General features: G+C 49.2%; 1 protein-coding gene across 8 annotated transcripts in view; it reads right to left on the reverse strand.

The window, feature by feature from the left end:
- The window catches only part of COL11A2 (collagen type XI alpha 2 chain), a 348,341-nt gene that overhangs the window by 224,948 nt on the left and 97,668 nt on the right, over window positions 1-25,725 (reverse strand). For 5 of the 8 annotated variants that reach the window (XM_085619492.1, XM_085619571.1, XM_085619417.1 and 2 more), the window contains exons 3-6: window positions 16,771-16,981; window positions 16,163-16,325; window positions 5,363-5,494; window positions 186-311 (exon numbers count right to left, since the gene is read on the reverse strand). In XM_085619492.1, coding sequence (XP_085475618.1) covers window positions 186-311; window positions 5,363-5,494; window positions 16,163-16,325; window positions 16,771-16,981 — 632 coding nt within the window. The remainder of the gene's footprint in view (window positions 1-185; window positions 312-5,362; window positions 5,495-16,162; window positions 16,326-16,770; window positions 16,982-25,725) is intronic. The other 3 variants (XM_085619742.1, XM_085619662.1, XM_085619350.1) reach the window with 1 other exon arrangement.

A 25,725-nucleotide genomic window follows, 5' to 3' on the forward strand; every position in this document is an offset into this window, starting at 1 on the left:
ATTTTGGCCTACAGGTGTCAGAAGCTCCATCTCTGGATCCTGTTGAGAGGTGACAAGAGGCAATGACAACATTAACAATGAACAGCATGAAATGAGATGGAATGCATGAACCTAGGAGACACAACACTTGGACGGACAGACGCGCAGGGGCCGGTGCCCCAGTGCCACCCTCGCTGAGGGGTTACCTGCTCAGTCACAGCTCTTTCTGCTGCTTCAGCCCCTAGCGTCGGTGGAGCCACTGTCCCATCGTCGGTGTGGTCATAATAGTACGGGTATTCATAATATTCAGACTCCTCTTCCGTGTACTGAGCCTGGCAGCAGAAGCGGAGGGCAGAATAGAGGAAGGTGTTCGAGGAGAGAAATACACAGGTAGAGACAGTTACTCTAGCACATTAAGAGATTGAACATGAGGTGTTAGAAGGGCAAGAAAGCCAGAGGGGTCTTCCCTAGCTATGAGCCAGCATAGTCCTTTCCTGCTCTCTGACTCAGGAACCCCAGGTGGTCTGCTCTAGCATCAACCAGACACCCCAGGGTGGTCTAGGAAAGTCACTCTACCTCCAGTGTGACACATCTCACCTCCTCAACACAAGACATATGGCAGGCCCTTCACCCCGGAAGGATGTGCGCCATCTTCTAAAGAACCAGTGCACACCTGGATGACTGTTCAAGGTTCTGCTTCCGTGGTAGAGCAGGTGGCACCCCTTGCATCCCGCACTATAAGGTGCCAGTCTGGCTTGCAGCCGTCTTCCCCGGTTCAAGATCTCAAGACCCCTTTCTCTTCCCTACCGACATGCTCGGCCTCAACTAATCCTCAAGGGTCCTACTGCTTGGGTCAGTGTCCTGCTGGGCGCTAACTTTAGCACCTACTTCGGCTTCCTTATCTAGATCCCATCCACTGCCACTCTTCTCCCTATACCCATACTCCCACTTCCTTCTCTGTATCTCCATTGCGCTTCCGTTCCTCTCTCTGGTACCCTCTTCCACTTACCTTCTTCATAGTACCCCCTTCCACTTCCTTCCCTATGAGCCCTTCCACTTCTGCTAACCGTGCCCCAATTTGCACTCCCTTCGCCATGAGCCCTTCCAATTCCACTCTCCTCCCTGCTCCTCCTATCCCATGCGCCCCAGTGGCACGTGTCATTGACCTTCGCCACCCCTAAGCCCACATGTCCTCCCTGTTGTATTGTTTTGGTTATTCCCGCCTGCTCTAAAGTGCTTTTTTGAGAAATCTAGATTTCTCTCTGACCCCCAAGATGGCGTCAGAGTCAGACCCCTGTGGCTTTTTGTGCCTCAGGTGAGATCCTAGGAAATCTCACCCAATCTCTTAGTGATATCTACACAGAAGAATGGGGGGGCAGAAAGGGGAGGGGTGGATGCAAGCAGTAGGGATTGGGTATTTGGGGTGCGTCCTGCATGGCACAGGTTAGTTCTGAGCTTGGTGCTATGTAACGTTTGGAAGAACCTTCAAACCTTCCTCCCGTTGGTCCTTCTTGGATACCTGTCTCGACGCACCGCCAGGACAGCATGTGCACGTGAAGTCACAACCTCACCCCCAAGCAGTGTGAGGAGAGGAACTGTCCCAGTTAGAGTTACAGGTCTCATTGTTACCGATTGCAATGAGCACAGTCGGGGTTCTAGATCTACGTGATATGTATTTCACAAGAAAAAATCACAACAGTCGGGGTTCTAGACTGGATAAACTAGTCAGTCTCTACTACTGTTATATATATATATATATATATATATATATATATATAGGGTTCTAGATCCATGTGATGTGTTGCTATCACTGGTGAAAATCGTCCCTGGTAGGGTTGTAGATCTACGTGATGATTCAATATCCCTGGTCTACATGATCTGTCACTATCACCAGTGGAACTCACCACAGTCAGGGTTCTAGATATATGTTATCTGTCACTATCACCAGTGGAACTCACCAAAGTCAGGGTTCTAGATATATGTTATCTGTCACTATCACCGGGGGAAATCACCACAGTCAGGGTTCTAGATATATGTTATCTGTCACTATCACCAGTGGAACTCACCACAGTCAGGGTTCTAGATATATGTTATCTGTCACTATCACCAGTGGAACTCACCAAAGTCAGGGTTCTAGATATATGTTATCTGTCACTATCACCGGGGGAAATCACCACAGTCAGGGTTCTAGATATATGTTATCTGTCACTATCACCAGTGGAACTCACCACAGTCAGGGTTCTAGATATATGTTATCTGTCACTATCACCGGTGGAAATCACCACAGTCAGGGTTCTAGATATATGTTATCTGTCACTATCACCAGTGGAACTCACCACAGTCAGGGTTCTAGATATATGTTATCTGTCACTATCACCGGTGGAAATCACCACAGTCAGGGTTCTAGATATATGTTATCTGTCACTATCACCAGTGGAACTCACCACAGTCAGGGTTCTAGATATATGTTATCTGTCACTATCACCAGTGGAACTCACCACAGTCAGGGTTCTAGATATATGTTATCTGTCACTATCACCGGGGGAAATCACCACAGTCAGGGTTCTAGATATATGTTATCTGTCACTATCACCGATGGAACTCACCACAGTCAGGGTTCTAGATATCTGTTATCTGTCACTATCACCGATGGAACTCACCACAGTCAGGGTTCTAGATATCTGTTATCTGTCACTATCACCAGTGGAACTCACCACAGTCAGGGTTCTAGATATCTGTTATCTGTCACTATCACCAGTGGAACTCACCACAGTCAGGGTTCTAGATATATGTTATCTGTCACTATCACCAGTGGAACTCACCACAGTCAGGGTTCTAGATATATGTTATCTGTCACTATCACCGGTGGAAATCACCACAGTCAGGTTTCTCAACTAATAAAGTAATCACCGTAGTCAGGGTTCTAGCTCTGACTATTTGAGATGGGTCTATTGCTGTTTTCAGTCACCACATGCAGGGTAGTAGGTCTGGCTGTGGACTGGGAGGAGGTGAGGGGTGGCCACTGCTCACAAGAGCGCAGTGTGAGAATCAGGTTTGTACCTTTGGCTCTTTTATTAGCTACAATACCCACCATCAGGACTCTCGGTCAATGTAAGTGAATTGTCTCTGTTACTGCTAGCAACAACTATCGTCAGAGATTTAGATCAGTATATGGTTCACAGGGAGGAGTTCACAGCTCACAATGGCACAATGTCGAGGCACTAGATGTCTGACTATGTAAGATGCCTCTACTGCTGTCCACAGTCGAGGTACTAGATTGGTTTTAGCTGTGCATACAGTCATAACTTTAGATCTCGCTGTATGTAAAGCTAGCAAGGGTCATGATTCTAGATAATAATACACATATTAGTGCTAGCAAAGAGTATCATCAGTGCTCTAGGTGGGTCTAGGAGCAGGCGAGGGGGAGATCACCACTCACAAGAACCCGCGTCAGGGTCTGTAGTGTCAAACACCACTGTTCTCAGTCGCCCCTGTCGAGGCTCTTGGTCTGTCGTATAGCATAATTCTGTTATTCCTATCGTACAACATGGACAGGGTTCTAGGTTTGTCAACATCTCAGAACATGTTTATTGCTCTCAGTACCACAGCCAGACTCTCATTCTGCTTATAAAGTGAAACACCTTCACCAGTGTTCACAAGTCAAGAGTGAGAGGTTCTGTATATCTGAGATATTACCTCATGATCTAGAACATCTTGTGTCATTGCTAGCAAAGAACAGTGATGCTTCTCGATAAGTATATGGTGTGTATAGAAACAGTGCTCACGGTGCCCCTTGTGATTGTGTTGAATCAGCACAGATTATGAATTTATACTACATCAGCAATGTGATACATTTGCAGTGGTTTTATTACCCTGGGAGGGCCTAGAGCAGCAGTACACTGGTTATTAATACCTCAGTGGAGTTTATGAGTTGCAGTGAGCTAGTTACAATCACCCGATTGAGGTTGTAAATGAAGATTCAAGCTGTACCGGGGCCTAGTTGCAGTCTCTGTCTGGTTTACATTTCCATTTGTCTGATTACTGTCTCTGTCTGGTTTAACATTTCCAGTAGACTAGTCACAGCCTCTGTTTGGTTCCACATTTGCAGTGGTCTATTACTGTCTCCACCTAGTTCTACATTTGCAGTTGTCTAATTAATTTCTCCACCTGGTTCTTCATTTCCAGTGGTCTAGTTAAACTTTACATGCAGTGGTGTAGGCACGCTGCCTTAGCCAGTTCCTAGATTGCCCCTGCTCTAGTTTGCAATGTTCTACTAACACTGCCACAGTGAGATGAGTCTAGATAAGTTGAGCTCTAGCTACACTTCCCAGGCGGTTCTAGATTTGCTTTGCTCTAAGCACTCTAACCGAATGAAGCGCTAAATGTACAGTGCTCTGGTCACACTGCCCCGGTAAGGGTCAACATTATAGGAGCCCTAGTTACATTGCCCTGGTTCTTTATATACTATTCCTCGGTCAGGTCGTAAGCACCCAGCAGTGGTTCTCGACTTACAGTGTTAGAGTTACACTGCCCCAGTGAGATTCTAGCTGCACAGTGTGTTAAATACTGCCCGAGTTTCTTCATAGATGTGCAGTGCTATAAATGTAATTCTCATGTAGGTTCTAGAGTCGGGATACTTAATTTACACTGCCCCGGCTAGGTTTGAAACATTCAGTACTCAGATTACACTGTCCTGTGTAGGTTATAGGAATGCAGTGCTCAAACTACACTGCCCTGGGTAGGTTCCAGGCATGCAGTATTCAGACTACACTTCCCTGGGCAGGTTCTAGGCATTCAGTAATCAGACTACACTGCCCTGGGTAAGTTCTAGGCATGCAGTGCTCAAACTACACTGCCCTGGGTAGGTTCTAAGCATGCAGTGCTCATATTACAACGGCCCTGGGTAGGTTTGAAACATACAGTACCTAGATTACACTGGTCTGGGTAGGTTCTAGGCATGTAGTGTTCATATTACACTGTCCTGGCTAGGTTTGAAACATACCGTACTCAGATTACACTGCCATAGGTAGGTTCTAGGCATGCAGTGATCATATTACTCTGCCCTGGCTAGGTTCTAGGCATTCAGTAATCAGATTACACTGCCCTGGGCAGGTTCTAGGCATGCAGTGATCATATTACACTGCCCTGGCTAGGTTCTAAGCATGCAATGATCTAATTATACTGTTCAAGTCAGGTTCTAGACTTGCAGTGATGACATTAAGTGGACATTGTGAGATTCTAAATGTCCCTAGAGTATGTCTGACAGCAGGTGTGACCCTGAGACATGCGCCTCAGGGTAGGGTTGAACATAGCGATGGAGCAAAATCACAGTTCGTCAGTGAGGGGTTCTAGGTGTGGACAGATCACATGTTTGTGTACTCACGTCTTCCCTGCGGTTAGGGTCCTGGGCCTGCATCGTGTTGGGGAGTGGGGTGTCACAGTCTGGGCTGTAATGTTCGCAGTAATCATAGGCAGCTTGTGCGTTGGAGGCAAAGAGCAGCTGTTGGATATCTCCCTGTGAGGAAAGAGGACAGAGAAAGTGAGCAAAGAACCCTGAGCACACTGCGACTGGGGTGACAATACACTACAACAGGAGCAGTGGCACACTGTGTGACAGCACATTTAAAAATGAATAATTTGTGTAATTAACATAAGAGAGATGCAAATGCAATGTTTATTCTGTATTGAATACAACAAAGTTCTTAAGTTGACATAAGTGGGCCTAGTCAAGTTTCAAAAGCAATTTCAAATATTGAAAGATGTGCAAGTAAAAAGACTGCTTGTACTATATTAATTAAAGTAGTTCTCTTTGTGTTTGTGATGCTCATTTCCTATGGCCGAACGAAGGTGTTGTTGACATTTTGAAATGTGCTTTTGTTTTGTGTTGTAGAACATAATGCTGTGTTATTCACTAGATGTAAAGCAAAAGCCATTATACCATGTGATGGGTTTTCTGTTTTAGTATTAGAATTAGATAGCTCAATGTAGATTTTGTGTTGAACTATACTGACTACACAATTTTTCTGTCTGAAAATATATATAAATGTTCCATATGGGATGCGAGCCAAGGATCCTTCTCAGTCTCCTTAGAGAGCAGACTCCATGTTAGTCTGTTTATCTATCTAATATTTCATTGTGTTCTTTTCCCCTACTTAAATGAGCAATTTATATGTGAAATTGCGCTTTAGACTTATTTGTTTCAAACTAGGCCATATTCGGTATTGTGTAATTGAACTGAATATTGCCAAGCTTTCACTGCCAATGATATATTATTTTTTTTTAACTTTATTTATCATTTATTGCCAAACCAGCAGTAATTTCTTTTCAGTTGTTACAGTCGTCCTTGGTATAAGATAACAAACACAACAATGACATCACGTCCGTCTCACCTCTCAAAATACAATGGTATCTCATCAGAGTAGAAATATAACATGCTGTGCAACATATCACATGACATTTAATTCTCCTTAGCTCCATTTGCGTAGCTATGACCCCTCCAGTTTTTACCAAGGTGGCGGAACAGTACCCTCTATCTGTTGTGGTCTGAACTCCAGAGTGCTCAACGATGTGGACCGGGCAAAAGAGATGCAGGGCGAAACACTCCCATGCAGCACAATGCCCAGCCAGACATGTCAGTGTGCAGGCCAAATGGTCTAACCAATCCCTGTGGGATCTATCCCTGAGCTAGACTGGGAGGGTGAAGCATTGTCCAGGGTGTTAATATACGCCTTGTAGGGGCCCCAGATATCTTTAGGGCGTGCTGTGCTGGGTAGCAGGCTAGAATAGATCTCGCTGTTTGTGCTGCAGAACGCCAATCTATTAAGCCAGCCATGTGACGTAGGAACAGTCCTGCCACCCCAGTGCAATGCTATCTCTCGTTTTGCCAGAAGGAGACCAAGGGATGCTAGCTTCCGAACTACTTTAGGAAAGTTGACCGTGTAACCCGGAATAGGAACCAGTGTGAGCCCAAGAATGTCTCCCAATATTTTGTGTACTTGTTCCCAGTATGAATGTATGCGTGGACATGTCCAGGTCAAATGGACGAAATCAGCGTGTTGCGCGCCACATTTCCGGCATGTGTGGGGCCTTTCAGGGTCGATTTTATGCAGTTTTGCCGGTGTCATGTAGGTTCTACGAAGAAACTTATAGTGTAAGAGCTTATGGAGACCATTTAACTACACGTTTTTGGTAATCTTGCAACAGGCAGACCACTGGTCATCCGAAATAGGATGCCCCAGATCGGTCTCCCATTCCAAATGAAGCCTATCGACCACACTGGGAACTTGTGCTATACATAATTTGTACAGTTTGGAGATTATGTGTGCACCATTTTCCTTTTCAATGAGCAGAGTCAGCGGCTCAAATGAGTCTGGTTCTAAAGGGAAGCCAACTATCGTAGCCCTTAATGCTGAATAAAGTCTACTGAGGACGAATTTATCCATGAACGTAGCGTCATGGAAGCGTGCGTCCTCCGAGGCCGAAAATATGTGTCTGCCTGGATGCAAATCACCTATTTTCTGCCAATGATATTTAACATATATTTGCTTTAAATATATTGACTAGAATTGACTAATCATATACCTTTTTTGCATTCTGTAATGATTCTTATATTGTAAATAAACCTTCATGGTTTATTCTTTAAATCTTGTCAAATGCAGATTTCCTGTGTGGATTTTCCTATGCAGGTTCGCTGAGTTTACATGCAGTGCTGTATTTGTCTTTAGGGCACTCGTCTTTAAAGGTTCACACATAGCCCCGATACATCAATCTGCCCTTTAATGAAGAAAAATGAAGAAACTGCAACCTGGCTAACATCGCACTGCAGAAGGGTGACATCACATTGCAACGAGACCTCAAACTGCAACATGGGTGACGTAGGTGCAAAAGGAGTGACATCACACTACAACTGTAGTAGCATCACCCCGCAACCAGGGTGACATAACCCTGAACAAGTGTGACATCACATTGCAACATTGTGACTTCAAACTACAGCCTGGATGAAATCTCTACAGATGGAGTAACATCTCACTACAATTAGGGGGAAATAATGCTGCAACAGGAATGCGAACATCGGATCACAGAAGAACTTAGAAATCTGTAGACAGAGGCAAGGGAGAGAGACAGAGATTGATACCTGGTAGGACCAGAACCACGAGAGGCTAAAAACATGTCCCTAGGAAGTTGGAGAAGCCTGATTGAAGTGAAGAGAGCAGTGTTTTTTTGCAGTGGAAAATATCATTTAGCTGCAGTTTGTGAGCCGCATGCCGATAGAGACTTTTATTGCGTGAGGGTGAATTATTGATAGATTCCTTTGAGGAAGGATCCTTTCCTAAATCCTGCGGACCGGTTCTTTTAGGAGAACCTCGGAATTATCAACAATGGCTCTCGGCATACGATACAAGTGATACATTATCATACTCTGTGGAACTGTGGCCATACGTCTCTGGCGTTAAGGGCGACTGTCTGTGACATAAGATACGCGGGCGCAGCTTGATTTTAGAAGCGGGGGAGCACATATGATAAGCAAGGCCCCTCCCTAACCGGGAGCTCATGGCGAGGGGGGAACCCCAAAACAACCGACGGCGACGCGCCCTCACTGTGGGATCATAGCCCCATGGAGAGGCACGCGGCCTGCGCCGGCGTGGCGGTGACGCACCCGCGGCGCGTGACGTCATGGCGCGACACCAGCTCTCCTCCGCGCATGCACTGGAGCTGACGCTGCGTCCACGTGCTCGAGGAAGGTTCAGCCATTGATGCAGCAGGCAGGGTCGTCGCCTTTCTAAGGGTAAATACCGGCTATTTGTTATTTTAAGAGTCTGCACAGGCATGAATACTAGATAGGACTAAAACAAAATCATAATTATTCATTGGTGACTTGACCTTCTGCCTTTGATTACATTATTAGTCAGGGATTGTAAACATAACGGAAGAACAGATTTAAAACTGCTTTCTGTTAATATTTGCCGTTTGGAGTATGTACAGATAAGAGCTGAAGGTACCAGCTTTAGGTGGATTTGCTGATTCTGTAGGAGTCCAGAATATTAAAATACTATTAGAAAACCAGCCCAGTGGCCACAGGAGGGGGAAAAAGGTGTCTCTCTTGCTTATAGTGCCCCCACCCTGGTAAACAAGGTTTGTGGTCACTATTCTGGGTCCCACTGCATCGGCGTGCCCAAGAGAGGACTAGGGCAGTGGACACCTGTAGACAAGGTTACCAGGCCCAAATCCTGCCACTTACAGGAACAGGACAGGGCTCCCCGGAATCTTTGGGGCTCTGGGCATGACTCACACCTATGGGCGCCAACCTCTGTGTGGCTTGTATAAATCCCAATAGACCCGATTCAGGCAGGAGACTCACGATTCTTGAAGGCAACAGCGTCTTTACTTTTGCTGTCGGCTGCCTGATTTTGCCTCTGCTTCAGTAGAAGTAAATGGTAAAAACACATTCTCAGAGTTTTTTTATTTTTTTTATAAATCTCGCACTTTTCTTTTCCTAAAATTTGGGCATGTATGTTCTAGCCTGGGCTACAATGACCAATGCCTTCCCACTACTCAAACAGGGGCCCTTGGAATCTTGGTCTCTGACATGGAGCTTCATGCATTACTCACTATAACCATGGGAGACAACTTCTGTGGGGCAGTTTAGGAAAGGAGCTTCACTTCTGAAGGAACAACACTGGTGTGTCTTATAGCGCTTCACTCACAGCACATCATCACATGCAGGTGAGACACCTGAAAGTGCTCCAGACCTCTGCCCTGGAACAGGGGAGTTGGCTTGGATGGTTTCTTGTCACCTTCATCCTTCAGAGGTGTTTGGCACAGCTCCTATACAGTACAACCACAGGAGGCAGCACTACCACAGGAAGTGTAGGCGTGGCTAGTGGTTCACAGCCCTTGAGGCTCTTATTGTGATGGGCAGAAAGGTTTTCAGCAGGCACCCTTGTGTTAGAGTCTCAATACTTGCCCATTAACTCAAGGATTCAGGGATTCACACTGAAGCATTAACCATATTGTGCTGATGAAATGGGTGTTTCAATAAATCCCTTTAAATACGACACTATACCTAATGTGTAGCCTAGTGCCAGAATCTGCAAAACATATCTTTTTCAATGTGCAGTCACTGGTCAACCAGTTATGACATTGATTTGAAACTTTAAGTATGATGCTGGATTAAACACGTGCAGCTCCAAACACTTTTATTGCATCAAATGTAATTGCAATTATGTGTATGATGTCTTGGTCATTCTGTGAATGCATCGGTATCATTGCAGACTCAAGTGGGGCACAAATGCCGCCTGTCTTATAGATGTGTGCACTGAGCTTCATGCTTATCAGCAGGTACAGCAGAGGGCAGTGAGTGTTCAGGGGGGGCAGGAAGCAGCATGACAGTCTGTGAGCTGAAAGAGCATTGAGCAGAGTGGGCAGTACATGTTCTGAGGCTGAAGGCTGGGAACAGAGTAGTGCGAGAGAACAAGGAGGAAGTGTATAATGTGTGTGCAGAGAATTGATCAAATTGGAGCAGCTGATTCAATATTTGGTGCTTTTGCCCCTTATATGAGAATTGAAACTGACCTTCCCGTTTAGGAAGGGTCTGAGAAAGCTCTGTTTTTAGGGGTGTGCATTTGTTTGTATTTAGTTGGTTGTTCTTCTATGGCACTTGGTAGTCACCTTCCCTTCACCTCATGTATTGGTTACTTTGCCTTCCTCTTGGTGGCAGTTTAGTGGCTTTCTGACATTTTTGGATGTGTCTTCCGGCCTAGAAACCCAAGGTCTAACCTGATAGACTAAGGAGAGGTGTGCTTTAGGTGTTTTTTTAAAAGGACATGGCATGTCTATATTTTTACAGCCTTTTAGAGTCTTTGTAAGCTTGTTATAATTCTTGTTAAATTCAGTTTGTATTGCCTATAGTGGCATTTTATCAAACCAATAACATTTTTATTTGACTGGAGGGTGGCAAATGTTCAAAATTACATTTGTCTACAGCACCACATGGGAACACCACAATCACACCTCAAAAACTCGCAGGAGGACGAAACAAGTGGACTTTCTAAAAGTTAGGACAACCCCGCTGTGATTTTTCCACCTTCATTTGCACCCTCAGGTTTAAATCTGTCAGCAATAATTACATTTAAACCCATCTAAAAAAAAAAAGGAAATTTTAACTTTTCCCTATCATAATCCAGGATGGAGTTAGAATAAAACATGTACCTCTCCAGTCAATCAATAAATCAATCAGTAGATTTGTAGAGCGCTACTTGTCACCCATGAGGGTATCCAGGCGCTGGTATATTCCTTATTTCCTCTCCAGCGTCCTTAAAAGCCTCTGCTGCCTTTAGGGTGCAACTGAAAGAGGAAAACCCGTCCACTCAAATGGTCCAGGCGCACGCATCTGTGCCACCTGAATGCAAGCTGAGTGGACAAACTACACACCTACTATTTATCTACAAACTATTGTTATATAGTTGCAGCCAATGTGACCAAGACGTCCCAAAAAGTGGCTTTTATCAAAATCTATTTTTGAGGTATTTGTGAATATAAGCGCCACGGCTCACTACAGCCTGTCTAGCTCCTACCGCCCCCCCCCCATCTCAGCAGACATCCACCAACAGGTATAACACATGCTCCTGCAGCCCCTGTGGTGCAGGAGGGCCCCCAACCACCGTGTGTGTGGGGGGAACCTTTCAATGGGGCCCCATTGAGCCCAGATTCAATTAAGATCTGTAGGATATTGGCGACGAGGGACCCCTCATCACATTCTGCAGGCACAGCCCATCATTTTGCATTACACCACTGCTTCCACCTACCTGGGTGCCATACCGTAGTTGTAAAAGACCCAGCTTTGATAGAGGCTATTGTATGTCGTTGAGGAGGCCAGCCTAAGTGTCATTTTAGGGATGCCTCACAACATTTTGCTGTAGGCGCACAAGTATTTCATTATGGCCCCCCTCCACCCCACAGTCATTTATTTTTGGTTCAGTTAATTAAATAATCTCCCATGAATTCCCCCTACTCCATATTTCCCTACTAGCTCCATTTTGTGACAACTTTCCGCCAACAGCACGAAGCATGCTGGGACTTCTTTTACTTTTCTTAGCATAATTTCAAGCCTACAAGTCCCAGCATCCATAGCACTGTTTGTGGAAAATCATGGCTGTCAGACAGTCACGATCAGAACGCGGGTTCCGGTAACCGCTGTGCCTCTGCAGCGCCTGCTAAGTGCTTCCTCCAGGGCCCTCTGTTCCTGTCTGCTATGTTCAAATGACTTCCCCAGCACAACACTGTCAGTCTAGTCATCTTATAAATGTAGTTTAACCAGGTCCACTTTTAAAATAATTTGCTTTCAAAACTTTTGTTTTTGATAACTTTGTGAGGTTACGGTTGTATCTGTGGATGCATGCACAATTTTAACAACTACATATCTTAAGTTGTTGTTTACTGCAGCTATTTTCCATATAGTTGGGTAGGTATCAAACCCTGTGTACACAAAAAGGCTAAGAAAAAACTTTTTCCAATGCCTGGAGGGTCGAAGTAGTACCTCCCAAGTCAAATCATTAAACCACGAAAAATTACTCCAACTGACCACGTAGTGGTCAATCAAGTTGCACTTAAATGGGTAGAAGCGAAGTATGAAGTGTGAGGATAGGTGTGTAACTTCACCAAAGGGTGAGCAAGAAAGCAATTCCTTTTTGTTTAGTTACCCTCACACACCCTAGTGGTGTCATGCTTCATCATCGGGTCACCCCGACGCCTATAAGTCGGGGTGGGCTCGACCACAGTGTTTGGGAGCTCTTTGGAATAGTTGAAGACCAGGGGGACTATAAGATAAAACACCTCCGAAAGATCCCCAGTTTCCCTTTATTCTTGGGTCTGTCAGGGTTATTAAAAAGTCTTAAAAACGTATCAATTGGAGTATTATGGTCCTGTGACCCTAGTGCCAACATGTTTCAGTCCATATGTGGCCTTAAAGGTCCTGGACTCTCTTCAGGGCAATGGTCGGCCTCCCTGGGGGACAGAGAAAGGGGGGATTCCCTATCCTGTCAGTGAGTAAAGGGCAGAGTAGCCGCTCCTTATGTGTGTGACAGATGAGTTATCTGTCATGCGTGGTTCTCCATCTGTGAAGAGAACAAAGAAAAACAGCATACAATATTGAATGAGCATATTGTGGTATTTCCATGATGCTGTTTCCCATATACATGCTTAGGAAGGAGACCGAGCCCATGTGTGCCCAATGACTGTGCTACATAGTAGTGTTCAATCTCTTCCAAACATGTGCCACTCACATCTATATCTGTACATAATATTGCTACGTGACAGATTATTGTGTGGTGCGATTTTGCTCGCATACTGACACTAACTGCATGCCAGACCGTGCGTGTTTACAAAGTATAGATCACTGTATTTCAATCTCTTTCTTCACTCCTGTATCCATAGTGAAGTTTAAAAAATGCAATGTTGTGACTGCCATTACAGAAGTACTCTTTATATTCATAAAAACAAACATATATTCTCTTACCCAAACTTTGGAGAGTCACCGTATCTCAGGGGACCTTATGGCCTGTAGGGGTAGCTCTGTAGTCAAACCCTGTAGTATGCCCCATGAGGGAGAAAGAGGGTGTGCAAGCGCCCGGTGTAAGGGAATTTCTCAAAGCGAAGTCTCCGTAATGCGGCGCTCCGTGACAGGGGAACTTAGGAAAACCGTGTGTCCCTTAATTCTCAAAAAGTACTTACTTCATCAAGAGACCTGCCCCGCCTGCTAACCTGCTGGGTTCCGGTCCCCGGCTTGTGCAAATGGAGGTCGGGGACCGCCGTATTTGTACTTCCGTCTGGAGCGGGAAGTCGCTGTTGATTGTCAGCGACGCCCACGCCTGGACATCGTCGTGTCATAGGAACGTGACGTGCGCTGACTAAGGGTTCATGGGAAATGTAGGTTCAAGCGGCATGGCTCGCCACTAGTGTGTGTCCCGTGTCAGAATCGGAACGTGGTGCGTACCAAGATACTGTCAATGGCATAAACAGGCTTTAACTTTAGAGTGCTGTTGGTCAAGAGAATGTTATTTCTTGGCCAAGCATATAACTCTTGTGCATTGAAGATGTATGGGAGACGCGTCTGATGCATATGCTATCTACATGCATACGTGTCTCTGGATTTTTTGTCGAAGTCTTCAATTTCGGCGTATTTACACTGTCCTGGTGATATGTGTAATGCAGGCCATATCTATACTCAAGTGGGGGACATTTCCGATATTCAATAATTGAATATACTATGACAACAACTCTTCCTATGGGGAGAGAGGGTCATTAGTGGGTAGAGAGAGGAGTCACTGAATAATTCATCTATTTAGTTGACTCCAAGGTATGCAGTCATTGAGCCCCTTTTCATGGGTTTTCAACCGATACACCCACCGCTGTTCTCGTTCAAGGAGTCTGCGCTGTAGGTTACCAGTGCCTTTGACCTTCTCTATTATAGTCCATTTGATTTCTGCGTCTTTGTGCATGTTCTCTTTGTAATGTGCTGTGAGTTTAGTCGCTGTCACTGCACGGCGTATCGTGCTTCTGTGTTCGCTAATGCGGATTTTGACTTTACGGCTGGTCATTCCGACATACATCAGATTACACAGGCACTTGATTAAGTAGACCACTGCTTCAGAATTACAGTTGGTGTGTGATCTTTGTTCCCAAGGGGAGTGTAAGCCTAGATCCAGGTTTTTAGTGTGTTCTGTAAAGGGGCATGCTACACAAGACCCGCAGGGGTAATGTCCCGTGACTGATGGAGTGTTCCAAAGTGTCAACTGATTCGTGGTTGTCGGTGTCAATGTATCAGTATGCACAAGTGAATCCCTCAAGCTTGTGTTTTTCTTAAATGAGAATATAGGTTTCTCGTAAGTAAGTTTGTTAGATGTTAAAATGGGCCATTTTTTGTTGATTATTTTTTTCAGGTCATTGTACGATGAGTTGTACGTGGTGACGCATATCAATTGATCTGGCTGTGTGTTTATGTTCATTTCTAATAGGGCCTCTCTTGGAGTGTTGCATGCTCTTTTGTTAGCTTTCACTATAATCTTGGTAGGATATTTCTTTTGCTTTAACTTGGTGGCGAGAATCTCAGCTTCCTTCCTGTAGGTATGAAGATCAGAGCAATTTCTACGCACCCTCAAAAATTGGCCCACTGGCAGATTTTCTCTGAGAGACCGTGGGTGTGCACTGTCGAATCTTAACAGGCTATTTTTATCAGTGAGTTTAGTGTAAAGGGAGCTGACAAGGGTGTCCTCTGTGGCTGTCAGGGTGACATCCAGGAAAGAGATTTGTTGTTTGTGCATAGTCATGGTGAAATGAAGGTGGGGATTCAGATTATTGACCCAGATCTTAAAATCATTGAGACTAGCCATATCTCCTTCCCAAATCATAAGGATATCATCAATATATCTATACAATTTGCATATATTTCCCTACTGGCTCCATGTTGTGACAACCTTCCGCCAACAGCACTAAGCATGCTGGGACTTCTTTTACATTTCTTAGCATAATTTCAAGCCTACAAGTCCTAGCATCCATAGCGCTGTTTGTGGAAAATCATGGCTGGCAGATAGTCACCATCAGTGCTTCCTCCAGGGCCTGTTCCTGTTTGCTATGTTCAAATGACTTCCCCAGCCCACCACTGTCAGTCTAGTCATCTTATAAATGTAGTTTAACCAGGTCTACTTTAAAAAATAATTTGCTTTCAAAACTTTTGTTCTTGATAACTTTGTGAGGTTGCGGTTGTATCTGTGGATGCATGCACAACTACATACCTTAAGTTGTTGTTTACTGCAGCTATTTTCCATATAGTTGGGTAGGTATCAAACCCACCAGGAGGAAATAGCTGGATCTCTCGCAGCCATTTACTAAAAGTCACCTCCCTAGAGATCACAACTAATGATACAGTCTCCTGAGCGGCAATCACCACAGACGTTGAACACACAACACACCAGAGAGAGAACAAAACAGGAAAGTGCAGTTTAGGTTTTAATCCCTGCCCTGGGGCTTTATTCTGCATCCAGTGGCCATTGTTAATGGTGAAGGTGAAGATATCAACTTAACTTTTTCTTTCCTTGTCCTTTCGATAAGTTAAGTTCCTGGGAATTGGATTAATAGGGTCAATAGGATGTCAGAAGAGCAGAGCCAGCTCCATAGACCCAACTCTCACCTCAAAGAACTCCTCGTCCAGGATGCGCTTGCCGAAGACCGCAATGCCCTTGGTGTCTACAATTGGGTTGTTGCTGCGTTTCAGTGGCTTGGAGACCTTCTTCTTGCAGTCCAGGATGAGAGTGACCGTCTTCTTCTGCACACTAAAGGCCACTCGATGCCACCTGAGGGAAGAGACCCACAGAGAGTCAAGACCGAACCAAAAAGGAAACCAAACACAAACCGCAAGGTGGAGATGAGGAAGACAAAGGCATAGGAAGGTGGGGAGACAAGAAGGAAATTAAGTGGGAAGAGAAAATAAATTAATAAACAGGTTCTCTTTTCCCAACCAAGAAACCAAGGACGGGCAAGGAGAAGAATGCAACTTGAAAGCTGGAGACAGGAGGAGATGATGAAGTCACAAAAGAATCAAGAAAGAAAATAAAATGAGCCATATGAGTAGGATTGGAAAGAAGGAAGGGGAGATGAACATGGAGGCTCCACTGCTGCACTCTGAGGGAGAAAGCAGCAGGTCCAACAGGAAGCAGAGCACAGCAGGAGAGAGCATCCCCTCAGATAAGCAAGACAGGTAGGAGGACACAGAGAGCAAGCACATGTTGAGATACTGACTTGCCGTCTGCCAGATTGATGTCTCTGAAGATTGGGTAGTCCTCCGGTGCAGGTTTTCCAGTGTGGTCTTCATACAGGAAGATGGGTGAGCGCCCAAGCTCCACGCCAAGCTGCTGGACGCCATTTTCATCATAAACGGAGAAGAGGAAGGCTTGGACTCCAGCCTTGGCCTTCACCAGGGCCATGATAGAGAAGTCCTCTGGGAACTTACCTACATAGAGAGAGCACACATCCTGAGTCATGGTGCGCCTCTGAATGACACAACTGAATTGTGCTGGATTGTACACCCCTGCGAAATAGTGCCGCCCTGCACCACATGCCACCTGAGGATTTTTGCACTTCTGTGGGACCTAGATCCCTACGGGTGCAGGTGTTGCCTGGACCCAAGAGCCCTGTAGCGCTGATGCTGCCCTGGTGGGCATATGCTGTGAATATTGGAGCCTCCCAGGACCACGCAGGTCTTGAGAACTGATGCCACCCAGGTGGGGAAACCCCATGAACATGGCTGCCTTCTTGCACCATACGCTCCCTAGGGAATGGCGCTGCCATGGACCGAACAACATCTGGGCACTGGTGCCACCCATGACCTGACACCATCTGTGCCCAAGTGCCATCTCCACCTCAGCAGCACCTTCAACGGTGACTTATCCTCCAATCCCATCAATTACACCTCTCTGACACCAGATGTCCACCTGGACTGCCCTTTTGAGATGGTCCCACTACCTGCACCATTTAGTCTCTGCATCATGTACTGCCGCTTCTGTTTGACCTGAAACTAGTCATTATCAGTGAAGCTCAGCACTGCTGCTGCTTGTGTTGACCCTGTACAACGTAGGGGACCTGGTGCCTCTTCTATATCTGTTCTGTGCCAGGGGGGCACGGTACAACTGCTTCTATTGGAGTCTATTATTTGTGTAAGGGACACCTTGCACCGCTGCCCTTGTTCTACTTCCTCTGTTTGGAGACCTTGCATCATTGCTGCCCTCGCTGCACCTGCTCTGTTAGGAGACGTTGCACCGCTGCCCTTGTTTTTCTTCCTCTGTTTGGAGACCTTGCATCACTGCTGCCCTCGCTGCACCTGCTCTGTTAGGAGACCTTGCACCGCTGCCCTTGTTGTACATCCTCTGTTTGGAGACCTTGCATCATTGCTGTCCTCGCTGCACCTGCTCTGTTAGGAGACCTTGTACCACTGCCCTTGTTGTACTTCCTCTGTTTGGAGACCTTGCATCACTGCTGCCCTCGCTGCACCTGCTCTGTTTGGAGACCTTGCATCATTGCTGCCCTCGCTGCACCTGCTCTGTTAGGAGACCTTGCACCGCTGCCCTTGTTCTACTTCCTCTCTTTGGAGACCTTGCATCATTGCGGCCCTCGCTGCACCTGCTCTGTTAGGAGACCTTGCACCGCTGCCCTTGTTTTTCTTCCTCTGTTTGGAGACCTTGCATCACTGCTGCCCTCGCTGCACCTGCTCTGTTAGGAGACCTTGCACCGCTGCCCTTGTTGTACTTCCTCTGTTTGGATACCTTGCATCATTGCTGCCCTCGCTGCACCTGCTCTGTTAGGAGACCTTGCACCGCTACCCTTGTTGTACTTCCTCTCTTGAGACCTTGCATCATTGCTGCCCTTGCTGCACCTGCTCTGTTAGGAAACCTTGCACCACTGCTGCCCTCGCTGCACCTGCTCTGTTAGGAAACCTTGCACCACTGCTGCCCTCGCTGCACCTGCTCTGTTAGGAGACCATGCACTGCTGCTGCCCTCGCTGCACCTGCTCTGTTAGGAGACCTTGCACCACTGCTGCCCTCGCTGCACCTGCTCTGTTAGGAGACCATGCACTGCTGCTGCCTTTGCTGCATGTGCTCTGTTAGGAGACCTTGCACCACTGCTGCCCTCGCTGCACCTGCTCTGTTAGGAGACCTTGCACCACTGCTGCCCTCGCTGCACCTGCTCTGTTAGGAGACCATGCATTGCTGCTGCCTTTGCTGCATGTGCTCTGTTAGGAGACCTTGCACCACTGCTGCCCTCGCTGCACCTGCTCTGTTAGGAGACCATGCACTGCTGCTTCCCTTGCTGCACCTGCTCTGTTAGGAGACCATGCACTGCTGCAGCCCTCGCTGCACCTGCTCTGGTAGGAGACCTTGCATCATTGCTGCCCTTGCTGCATGTGCTCTGTTAGGAGACCTTGCACCACTGCTGCCCTCGCTGCACCTGCTCTGTTAGGAGACCATGCACTGCTGCTGCCCTCGCTGTACCTCCTCTGTTAGGAGACCTTGCAACACTGCTCCCTTCGCTGCACCTGCTCTGTTAGGAGACCATGCATCGCTGCTGCCCTTGCTGCACCTGCTCTGTTAGGAGATCATGCACTGTTGCTGCCCTCGCTGCACCTGCTCCGTTAGGAGTCCTTGCACCGCTGCCCTTGTTGTACTTCCTCTCTTTGGAGACCTTGCATCATTGCTGCCCTCGCTGCACCTGCTCGGTTAGGAGACCTTGCACCGCTACCCTTGTTGTACTTCCTGTCTTTGGAGACCTTGCATCATTGCTGCCCTCGCTGCACCTGCTCTGTTAGGAGTCCTGGGACCGCTGCCCTTGTTGTACTTCCTCTCTTTGGAGACCTTGCATCATTGCTGCCCTCGCTGCACCTGCTCTGTTAGGAGACCTTGCACCGCTGCCCTTGTTGTACTTCCTCTCTTTGGAGACCTTGCATCACTGCTGCCCTCGTTGCACCTGCTCTGTTAGGAGACCTTGCACCGCTGCTGCCCTTCCTGCATGTGCTCTGTTAGGAGACCTTGCACTGCGCTACTGCCCTCGCTGCACCTGCTCAATTAGGAGACCATGCACTGCTGCTGTCCTCGCTGCACCTGCTCTGTTAGGAGACCTTGCACCGATGCCCTTGTTTTTCTTCCTCTGTTTGGAGACCTTGCATCATTGCTGCCCTCTCTGCACCTGCTCTGTTAGGAGACCTTGCACTGCTGATGCCCTCGCTGCATGTGCTCTGTTAGGAGACCTTGCACCACTGCTGCCCTCGCTGCGCCTGCTCTGTTAGGAGACCATGCATCGCTGCTGCCCTTGCTACACCTGCTCTGTTAGGAGACCATGCACTGCTGCTGCCCTCGCTGCACCTACTCTGTTTGGAGACCATGCACTGCTGCTGCCCTCGCTGCACCTGCTCTGTTAGGAGACCTTGCATCATTGCTCCCTCGCTGCACCTGCTCTGTTAGGAGACCTTGTATTGCTGCTGTCCTCGCTGCACCTGCTCTGTTAGGAGACCTTGCACTGTGCTGCTGCCCTCGCAGCACCTGCTCGGTTAGTAGACCATGCACTGCGCTGCTGCACTCGCTACACCTGCTCTGTTAAGAGACCATGCACCGCTGCCCTCGCTGCACCTGCTCTGTTAGGAGACCTTGCACTGCTGCTGCCCTTGCAGCACCTGCTCTGTTGGGAACCCTTGCACTGCTGCTGCACTTGCTGCACCTGCTCTGTTGGGAGACCTTGCATTGCTGCTGCCCTCGCTGCAGCTGTTCTGTTAGGAGACCTTGCACTGCTGCTGCCCTTGCAGCACCTGCTCTATTGAGAGACCTTGTACTGCTGCTGCCCTTGCTGCACCTGCTCTGTTAGGAGACCATGCACTGCTGCTGCCCTTGCTGCACCTGTTCTGTTAGGAGACCTTGCATTGCTGCTGCCCTCGCTGCACCTTTTCTGTTAGGAGACCTTGCATCGCTGCTGCCCTCGCTGCACCTGCTCTGTTAGGAGACCTTGCACCGCTGCCCTTGTTGTACTTCCTCTCTTTGGAGACCTTGCATCATTGCTGCCCTCACTGCACCTGCTCTGTTAGGAGTCCTTGCACTGCTGCTGGCCTTGCTGCACCTTCTCTGTTAGGAGACCATGCACTGCTGCTGCCCTTGCTGCACCTGCTCTGTTAGGAGACCTTGCATTGCTGCTGCCCTTGCAGCACCTGCTCTGTTGGGAGACCTTGCACTGCTGCTGCCCTTGCAGCATGAGCTCTGTTATGAGACCTTGAACTGTTGCTGTCCTCGCTGAACCTGCTCTGTTAGGAGACCTTGCATCGCTCCTGCGCTCGCTGCACCTGCTCCGTTAGGAGACCTTGCACTGTTGCTGCCCTTGCTGCACCTGCACTGTTAGGAGACCTTGCACTGTTGCTGCCCTCCCTGCACCTGCACTGTTAGGATACCTTACATTGCTGTTGCTCTCGCTGCACCTGCTCTGTTAGGAGAACTTGCATCGCTCCCGCACTCGCTGCACCTGCCCCGTTAGGAGACCTTGCACTGCTACTGCCCTTGCTGCACCTTCTCTGTTAGGAGACCTTGCACTGCTGCTGACCTTGCTGCATCTGCTCTGTTATGAGACCTTGCGCTGCTGCTGCCTGTGCTGCACCTGCTCGGTTAGGAGACCTTGTATCGCTGCTGTCCTCCCTGCACTTGCTCTCTTCTCTTATGAGACCTTGCAGTGCTGTTGCTTTTGCTGCACCTGCTCTGTTGGAAGACCTTGCAGTGCTGATGACCTCGCTGCACCTACTCTATTAGTAGACAATGCACTGCTGCCCTCGCTGCACCTGCTCTGTTAGGAGACCTTGCCGTGCTGCTGCCCTTGCAGCACCTGTTCTGTTGGGACACCTTGCACTGCTGCTGCTCTTCCTGCACCTACACTGTTAGGAGACCTTGCTGTGCTGCTGCCCTTGCAGCACCTTCTCTGTTAGGAGACCTTGCATCGCTGCCCTTGCTGCACCTGCTCTGTTAGGAGACCTTGCACTGCTGCTGCCCTTGCTGCACCTGCTCTGTTAGGAGACCTTGCATCGCTGCCCTTGCTGCACCTGCTCTGTTAGGAGACCTTGCACTGCTGCTGCCCTTGCAGCATGTGCTCTGTTAGGAGACCCTGCACTGCTGCTGCCCTCGCTGCACCTGCTCTGTGAGGAGATTTTGCATCGCGGCTGCCCTCGCTGCACCTGCTCTGCTAGGAGACCTTGCACTGTTGCTGCCCTCGCTACACCTGGTCTGTTAGAAGACCTTGCATCGCTCCTGCACTCGTTGCACCTGCTCTGTTAGGAGACCTTGCACTGCTGCTGCCCTTGCTGCACCTGCTCTGTTAGGAGACCTTGCATCGCTGCTGCCCTTGCTGCCCCTGCTCTGTTAGGAGACCATGCACTGCTGCTGCCCTTGCTGCACCTGCTCTGTTAGGAGGCCTTTCAGTGCTACTGCCCTTGCTGCACCTGCTCTGTTAGGAGACCTTGCACTGCTGCTGCCCTTGCTGCACCTGCTCTGTTAGGAGACCTTCCCGTGCTGCTGCCCTTGCAGCATGTGCTCTGTTAGGAGACCTTGCATTGCTGCTGCACCTGCTCTGTTGGGAGACCATGCACTGCCCTTGCTGCACCTGCTCTGTTAGGAGGCCTTTCAGTGCTACTGCCCTTGCTGCACCTGCTCTGTTAGGAGACCTTGCACTGCTGCTGCCCTTGCTGCACCTGCTCTGTTAGGAGACCTTCCCGTGCTGCTGCCCTTGCAGCATGTGCTCTGTTAGGAGACCTTGCATTGCTGCTGCACCTGCTCTGTTGGGAGACCATGCACTGCCCTTGCTACACCTGCTCTGTTAGGAGCCCTTGCACTGCTGCTGCCTTCACTTCACCTGCTCTGTTAAGAGATCATGCACTGCTGCTGCCCTTGCTGCACATGCACTGTTAGGAGACCATGCACTGCTGCTGCCCTTGCAGCATGTGCTCTGTTAGGAGACCATGCACTGCTGCTGCCCTCGCTGCACCTGCTCTGTGAGGAGACCTTGCATCGCTGCTGCCCTCGCTGCACCTGCTCTGTTAGGAGACCTTGCACCACTGCTGCCCTCGCTGCACCTGCTCTGTTAGGAGACCATGCACTGCTGCTGCCCTCGCTGCACCTGCTCTGTTAGGAGACCATGCACTGCTGCTGCCCTCGCTGCACCTGCTCTGTTAGGAGACCATGCATCGCTGCTGCCCTTGCTGCACCTGCTCTGTTAGGAGACCATGCACTGCTGCTGCCCTCGCTGCACCTGCTATGTTAGGAGACCTTGCACTGCTGCTTCCCTTGCTGCATGTGCTCTGTTAGGAGACCTTGCACCACTGCTCCCTTCACTGTACCTGTTCTGTAAGGAGACCATGCATTGCTGCTGCCCTCGCTGCACCTTTTCTGTTAGGAGACCATGCACTGCTGCTGCCCTCGCTGCACCTGCTCTGTTAGGAGACCTTGCACCACTGCTCCCTTCGCTTCACCTGTTCTGTAAGGATACCATGCATTGCTGCTGCCCTCGCAGCATGTGCTCTGTTAGGAGAGCATGCACTGCTGCTGCCCTCGCTGCACCTGCTCTGTTAGGAGACCTTGCACTGTGCTGCTGCCCTCGCAGCACCTGCTCGGTTAGTAGACCATGCACTGCGCTGCTGCACTCGCTACACCTGCTCTGTTAAGAGACCATGCACCGCTGCCCTCGCTGCACCTGCTCTGTTAGGAGACCTTGCACTGCTGCTGCCCTTGCAGCACCTGCTCTGTTGGGAACCCTTGCACTGCTGCTGCACTTGCTGCACCTGCTCTGTTGGGAGACCTTGCATTGCTGCTGCCCTCGCTGCAGCTGTTCTGTTAGGAGACCTTGCACTGCTGCTGCCCTTGCAGCACCTGCTCTATTGAGAGACCTTGTACTGCTGCTGCCCTTGCTGCACCTGCTCTGTTAGGAGACCATGCACTGCTGCTGCCCTTGCTGCACCTGTTCTGTTAGGAGACCTTGCATTGCTGCTGCCCTCGCTGCACCTTTTCTGTTAGGAGACCTTGCATCGCTGCTGCCCTCGCTGCACCTGCTCTGTTAGGAGACCTTGCACCGCTGCCCTTGTTGTACTTCCTCTCTTTGGAGACCTTGCATCATTGCTGCCCTCACTGCACCTGCTCTGTTAGGAGTCCTTGCACTGCTGCTGGCCTTGCTGCACCTTCTCTGTTAGGAGACCATGCACTGCTGCTGCCCTTGCTGCACCTGCTCTGTTAGGAGACCTTGCATTGCTGCTGCCCTTGCAGCACCTGCTCTGTTGGGAGACCTTGCACTGCTGCTGCCCTTGCAGCATGAGCTCTGTTATGAGACCTTGAACTGTTGCTGTCCTCGCTGAACCTGCTCTGTTAGGAGACCTTGCATCGCTCCTGCGCTCGCTGCACCTGCTCCGTTAGGAGACCTTGCACTGTTGCTGCCCTTGCTGCACCTGCACTGTTAGGAGACCTTGCACTGTTGCTGCCCTCCCTGCACCTGCACTGTTAGGATACCTTACATTGCTGTTGCTCTCGCTGCACCTGCTCTGTTAGGAGAACTTGCATCGCTCCCGCACTCGCTGCACCTGCCCCGTTAGGAGACCTTGCACTGCTACTGCCCTTGCTGCACCTTCTCTGTTAGGAGACCTTGCACTGCTGCTGACCTTGCTGCATCTGCTCTGTTATGAGACCTTGCGCTGCTGCTGCCTGTGCTGCACCTGCTCGGTTAGGAGACCTTGTATCGCTGCTGTCCTCCCTGCACTTGCTCTCTTCTCTTATGAGACCTTGCAGTGCTGTTGCTTTTGCTGCACCTGCTCTGTTGGAAGACCTTGCAGTGCTGATGACCTCGCTGCACCTACTCTATTAGTAGACAATGCACTGCTGCCCTCGCTGCACCTGCTCTGTTAGGAGACCTTGCACCACTGCTGCCCTTGCAGCACCTGTTCTGTTGGGACACCTTGCACTGCTGCTGCTCTTCCTGCACCTACACTGTTAGGAGACCTTGCTGTGCTGCTGCCCTTGCAGCACCTTCTCTGTTAGGAGACCTTGCATCGCTGCCCTTGCTGCACCTGCTCTGTTAGAAGACCTTGCACTGCTGCTGCCCTTGCTGCACCTGCTCTGTTAGGAGACCTTGCACTGCTGCTGCCCTTGCAGCATGTGCTCTGTTAGGAGACCCTGCACTGCTGCTGCCCTCGCTGCACCTGCTCTGTGAGGAGATTTTGCATCGCGGCTGCCCTCGCTGCACCTGCTCTGCTAGGAGACCTTGCACTGTTGCTGCCCTCGCTACTCCTGGTCTGTTAGAAGACCTTGCATCGCTCCCGCACTCGTTGCACCTGCTCTGTTAGGAGACCTTGCACTGCTGCTGCCCTTGCTGCACCTGCTCTGTTAGGAGACCTTGCATCGCTGCTGCCCTTGCTGCCCCTGCTCTGTTAGGAGACCATGCATTGCTGCTGCCCTTGCTGCACCTGCTCTGTTAGGAGGCCTTTCAGTGCTACTGCCCTTGCTGCACCTGCTCTGTTAGGAGACCTTGCACTGCTGCTGCCCTTGCTGCACCTGCTCTGTTAGGAGACCTTCCCGTGCTGCTGCCCTTGCAGCATGTGCTCTGTTAGGAGACCTTGCATTGCTGCTGCACCTGCTCTGTTGGGAGACCATGCACTGCCCTTGCTACACCTGCTCTGTTAGGAGCCCTTGCACTGCTGCTGCCTTCACTTCACCTGCTCTGTTAAGAGATCATGCACTGCTGCTGCCCTTGCTGCACATGCACTGTTAGGAGACCATGCACTGCTGCTGCCCTTGCAGCATGTGCTCTGTTAGGAGACCATGCACTGCTGCTGCCCTCGCTGCACCTGCTCTGTGAGGAGACCTTGCATCGCTGCTGCCCTCGCTGCACCTGCTCTGTTAGGAGACCTTGCACCACTGCTGCCCTCGCTGCACCTGCTCTGTTAGGAGACCATGCACTGCTGCTGCCCTCGCTGCACCTGCTCTGTTAGGAGACCATGCACTGCTGCTGCCCTCGCTGCACCTGCTCTGTTAGGAGACCATGCATCGCTGCTGCCCTTGCTGCACCTGCTCTCTTAGGAGACCATGCACTGCTGCTGCCCTCGCTGCACCTGCTCTGTTAGGAGACCTTGCACTGCTGCTTCCCTTGCTGCATGTGCTCTGTTAGGAGACCTTGCACCACTGCTCCCTTCACTGTACC

This window comes from Triturus cristatus, chromosome 1_1, assembly GCF_964204655.1.
Source record: "Triturus cristatus chromosome 1_1, aTriCri1.1, whole genome shotgun sequence".
NCBI lineage: Eukaryota > Metazoa > Chordata > Amphibia > Caudata > Salamandridae > Triturus > Triturus cristatus.